The 5,000-nt window shown below is 52.8% G+C and overlaps 1 protein-coding gene across 1 annotated transcript in view; it reads right to left on the bottom strand.

Annotated features, from left to right (window-relative positions):
* LOC147086769 (protein FAM107B-like) overlaps positions 1–4,988 on the bottom strand; it is a 6,771-nt gene extending 1,783 nt beyond the window's left edge. Inside the window, exons 1-2 of the mRNA XM_085978378.1 lie at positions 4,649–4,988; positions 3,214–3,343 (exon numbers count right to left, since the gene is read on the bottom strand). Coding sequence (XP_085834504.1) covers positions 3,214–3,343; positions 4,649–4,728 — 210 coding nt within the window. The 5' untranslated portion in view covers positions 4,729–4,988. The remainder of the gene's footprint in view (positions 1–3,213; positions 3,344–4,648) is intronic.
* Positions 4,989–5,000: the final 12 nt, after the last annotated feature.

Below are 5,000 nucleotides of genomic sequence, written 5' to 3'. Positions count from 1 at the left end.
CTCTTGGCATTTCAGGGCTTCGTAATGATAGCAGTGGGGGTTGCTCATTTTTAGGTGTTTCCAAAATTTGATGGCTCTTTTTTGGATATTAATTAGTAGTGGATATTGGCCTAGTTCTGCCCTGCATGCATTGTTTGCGGTTTTCCTCTGAGTCCGGAGGATACTTTTACAGAATTCTGCATGTAGGATCTCAATTGGGTGTTTGTCCCATTTTGCAAATTCTTGTTGTGTTAGCGGTCCCCACACCTCACTGCCATAGAGTGCAATTGGTTCAATTACTGATTTAAAAATTTTGAGCCAAATGCCAATTGGAATTTCTATTTGGATTGACTTTTTAATAGCATAGAAAGCCCTTTTTGCTTTCTCTTTCAGTTCATTCACAGCCAAATGGAAATTTCCCGTAGAACTGATTTTTAAGCCTAAGTATGTGTAATTTGTAGTTTGTTCAATTTTAGTTGCTCCTAGTGTGAAGTTTATTCTGGGTCCCTGATGTCTGGATCTTTGCTGGAACACAAGAACTTTGGTTTTTTGGGGGTTTATTGTCAGGGCCCAGGTCTGACAGAACCCCTCTAGCAGATCCAGGTTCTGCTGTAGACTCTCCTCAGTTGGTGAGAGTAGAACCAGGTCATCTGCATAGAGGAGGAATTTAACCTTGGAGTCATATAGGGCGAGACCAGGTGCTGTAGATTGTTCAAGTAGTTTTGCCAATTCATTTATGTAAATATTAAAGAGTGCCGGTGAGATAGGCGAGCCCTGCGCCACGCCACTGTGAGAAATATTTTGTTTGTTTGTCTCCAATTTTAACTGCACACTTATTGTTTGTATACATTGATTTAATTACATCATATGTTTTTCCCCCTACATCACTTTCAATAAGTTTTAAGAATAGACCGTCGTGCCAAATAGAATCAAAAGCCTTCTGGAAATCTATAAAGCAAGCAAAAATTTTGCTTTTGTTTTGGTGAACATGTTTGTCAATTAGGGTGTGTAGGGTGAAAATATGATCCGATGTTCTATAATTTGCTAAAAATCCAATTTGGCTTTTACTCAAGACATTGTGCTCCTCAAGGAAGTTATAAGTCTTTGGTTTATGATACTACAGAATACCTTCCCCAGGTTACTGTTCACACAGATGCCTCGATAGTTATTTGGGTCAACTTTGTCTCCACTTTTGTATATGGGCGTTTATGAGTCCTTTGTTCCAGATATCAGGGAAGTAACCGACACTCAGAACCAAGTTGAAGAGTTTTAGGATAGCCAGTTTCATTTTATCGTCTGTGTGTTTAATCATCTCGTTTAGGATGCCATCTGCACCGCAAGCTTTTCTTGGTCGCAGGTCCTTGAATTTTCAAATAGCTCTTTTTCAGTTATTGGGGAGTCTAACGGGTTTTGGTAATCTTTTATGGCCAGTTCGAGCTTTTTCCAATTCTTTACATATTTGATCTTGCTTAGTGTGCTTTTCTGGTATAATTTTTCAAAATGGTTTTCCCATATGTCTCCATTTTGAATGGCCAATTCCGTCGTGTTGCTGTTTGTGTAATGTATTCCAGTTGTCCCAGAAACAACTAGAATGAATAGATTCCTCAATGGAGCGGAGTTTACTCTTAATATACTGTTCTTTCTTGGTTCTGAGTGTGTTTTTATATTGTGTTAGTGCCTGACAATAAGTAAGGCGTAAGTTCCTCGTTTTCTGGTTGTCTGTGTTTTTGGTTTGATATTTTTTCTGAGTTTTTTCCTCATGTTATGACAGTCTGAATCAAAACCATTTTTTGTGGTTTTTGTGTTTACTCTTGCGAGATTTCAAGTTCGACACTGATGCCAAATTATCAAAAATATTATTTAGGTTATTCACTGCCAGGTTTACGCCTTCTTTATTGTGAGTGTATGTGTTTTCCAGGCAGGTGTCCAAGAGAGATTGAGTTGATTGACTGCTAATTGCTTTCTGGTATTTTTCCGTGCTGTTTTGGGCCCATCTGTAGGATTTTTTAATGTTGTACAGCTTACTGGGCTGTGTTTCTGTGTTGGTTGTTTCTGTCCTTTTAAGATACGCTGTAATTTGGCTGTGATCTGACAATGGTGTTAGTGGTTTGACTGTGAATGCTCTGAAAGAGGATCTCTCTCTCCCCCGTCTCTCTCTCTCTCCATCAGTCTCTCTCTCTCTCCCCAGTCCTCTCTCTCCCCCACAGTCTCTCGCTCTCTCTCTCCCCCAGTCTCTCTCTCTCCCCCCAGTCTCTCTCTCTCTCCCCCCCGTCTCTCTCTCCCCCAGTCTCTCTCTCACTCCCCAAGTCTCTCCCCCAGTCTCTCTCACTTCCCCCAGTCCTCTCTCTCTCCCCCAGTCTCTCTCTCTCCCCCCGTCTCTCACTCCCCCAGTCTCTCACTCCCCCAGTCTCTCCCCCTCTCCCCCAGTCTCTCTCTCCCCCCTCTCCCCCAGTCTCTCTCTCCCCCACTCCCCCAGTCTCTCTCTCCCCCAGTCTCTCTCTCCCTCAGTCTCTCTCTCTCACTCCCCAGTCTATCTCTCACTCCCCCAGTCTCTCTCTCTCCCCCAGTCTCTCTCCCCCTCTCCGCCAGTCTCTCTCTCTCTCCCCCAGTCTCTCTCTCTCCCGTCTCTCACTCCCCAGTCTCTCTCTCTCTCCCCCAGTCTCTCTCTCCCTCTCCCCCAGTCTCTCTCACTCCCCCAGTCTCTCACTCCCCGTCTCTCTCACTCCCCCAGTCTCTCACTTTCCTCTCCCAGTCTCTCTCTCTCTCCCCCAGTCTCTCTCTCCCCCAGTCTCTCTCTCTCCCCCAGTCTCTCTCTCCCCCAGTCTCTCTCTCCCCCCGTTTCTCTCTCTCTCCCCCTCCCCCAGTCTCTCTCTCCGTCTCTCTCTCTCTCTCCCCCAGTCTCTCTCTCTCCCCGTCTCTCACGCTCTCTCCCCCAGTCTCTCACTCTCTCTCCCCGTCTCTCACTCCCCCAGTCTCTCTCCCCCAGTCTCTTACTCCCCCAGTCTCTCTCCCCCAGTCTCTCTCTCTCTCTCTCCCCCAGTCTCTCTCTCTCACCCCAGTCTCTCACTCCCCCAGTCTCTCTCTCTCCCTCTCCCTCCCCAGTCTCTCACTCCCCAGTCTCTCTCTCTCCCTCCCCAGTCTCTCACTCCCACAGTCTCTCTCTCCCCCAGTCTCTCTCTCCCCCCCCAGTCTCTCACTCCCCCAGTCTCTCTCTCTCTCCCCCCGCGGTCTCACCTCCTCTTTCTTCAGCTGTCTCTTGAGGAATTCCTGTTCGAGCGGGGTTCGATCCGGTGGCTCGTCCTCCACCCGGCGCAGCTTCCGCTGTTCTAGAACCTTCTGCAGCTCCGACTTACTCATCAGACCCCTGAGAAGGAGTGAGAGGTGAGCGAGGGCGAACCAGTGGCCGAGCCGGAGTGTGTAGGAGTGAAAGAAAAAGACAGACTCCCATTTCTCCAGCCCCTTTCACCACTTCAGGACGTCCCCAAAGCCCTTCACAGCCAATGAAGGACTTTTTTTGAAGTGTGGTCACTGTTGTAATGTAGGAAACGCGGCAGCCAATTTGCGCACAGCAAGCTCCCGTAAACAGCAATGTGATCAATGACCGGATCATCTGTTTTTAGTGATGTTGGTTGAGGGATAAATATTGGCCCCAGGACACCGGGGAGAACTCCCCCCTGCTCTTCTTCCAATAGTGGCCGTGGGATCTTTTACATCCACCTGAGAGGGCAGACGGGGCCTCGGTTTAACGTCTCATCCTGAAAGACGGCACCTCTGACAATGCGGCGCTCCCTCAGTACCGCCCCTCCGACAGTGCGGCGCTCCCTCAGTACCGCCCCTCCGACAGTGCGGCGCTCCCTCAGCACCGCCCCTCCGACAGTGCGGCGCTCCCTCAGTACCGCCCCTCCGACAGTGCGGCGCTCCCTCAGTACCGCCCCTCCGACAGTGCGGCGTTCCCTCAGTACCGCCCCTCCGACAGTGCGGCGTTCCCTCAGTACCCGCCCCCTCCGACAGTGCGGCGCTCCCTCAGTACCGCCCCTCCGACAGTGCGGCGCTCCCTCAGTACCGCCCCTCCGACAGTGCGGCGTTCCCTCAGTACCGCCCTCCGACAGTGCGGCGCTCCCTCAGTACCGCCCCTCCGACAGTGCGGCGTTCCCTCAGTACCGCCCCTCCGACAGTGCGGCGTTCCCTCAGTACCCGCCCCTCCGACAGTGCGGCGCTCCCTCAGTACCGCCCCTCCGACAGTGCGGCGCTCCCTCAGTACCGCCCCTCCGACAGTGCGGCGCTCCCTCAGTACTGCCCCTCCGACAGTGCGGCGCTCCCTCAGTACCGCCCCTCCGACAGTGCGGCGTTCCCTCAGTACTGGAGTCTCAGCCTAGATTTTTTGTGCTCGAGTCTCTGGAGTGGGGACTCGAACCCAAAGCCTTCTGACTCCGAGGCGAGCGTGCATACGCTCCGAGTGTGCGGTGAATGTTGGGTGAGGACAGGGTCGGTTCTGGTTTGGTTCTCTCGCTGTCCAGGCTCACCCACCACTCAACGTCTCTCTGGCCCCCCATGCAGTCCGTCAGTGGGCCCCAGCCACCCACCCCGGGACTGAACCCCCACTCTCCAAACTGCCCTTTGACCCCGCCCCGCGCCCCTGGCTCCTTCCCATTACCCCCCCCGGCCTTACTTCCTGTGGGTGAGCAGCAGTTCGCGATGCAGGTCCTGGTGGGTCCGCGATGTCTTCACCGGATTGGTCGCCGAGATCATTCCGCAAACCGGGCTCGACGTCTCCGGACCTGTGCCAGGACCAATCGGAAAATCCCAGGCGTCAATTCACCGTGGCAACACCAGCCGCCGTCCCCCGCCCCTGCACCGTGGGGCCTCGGCCCTTCCCCTGGTGTCCCTGCACCGTGGGGCCTCGGCCCTTCCCCTGGTGTCCCTGCACCGTGGGGGCCTCGGCCCTTCCCCTGGTGTCCCTGCACCGTGGGGCCTCGGCCTGTCCCCTGGTGTCCCTGCACCGTGGGGCCTCGGTCCTTCCC

The sequence above is a fragment of the Somniosus microcephalus genome, unplaced genomic scaffold (assembly GCF_052327205.1).
Source record: "Somniosus microcephalus isolate GS21.2 unplaced genomic scaffold, FLI_Smic_1.0 unresolved_chr7, whole genome shotgun sequence".
NCBI classification, from domain to species: Eukaryota; Metazoa; Chordata; class Chondrichthyes; order Squaliformes; family Somniosidae; genus Somniosus; species Somniosus microcephalus.
This window is presented reverse-complemented; position numbering and strand designations above follow the sequence as displayed.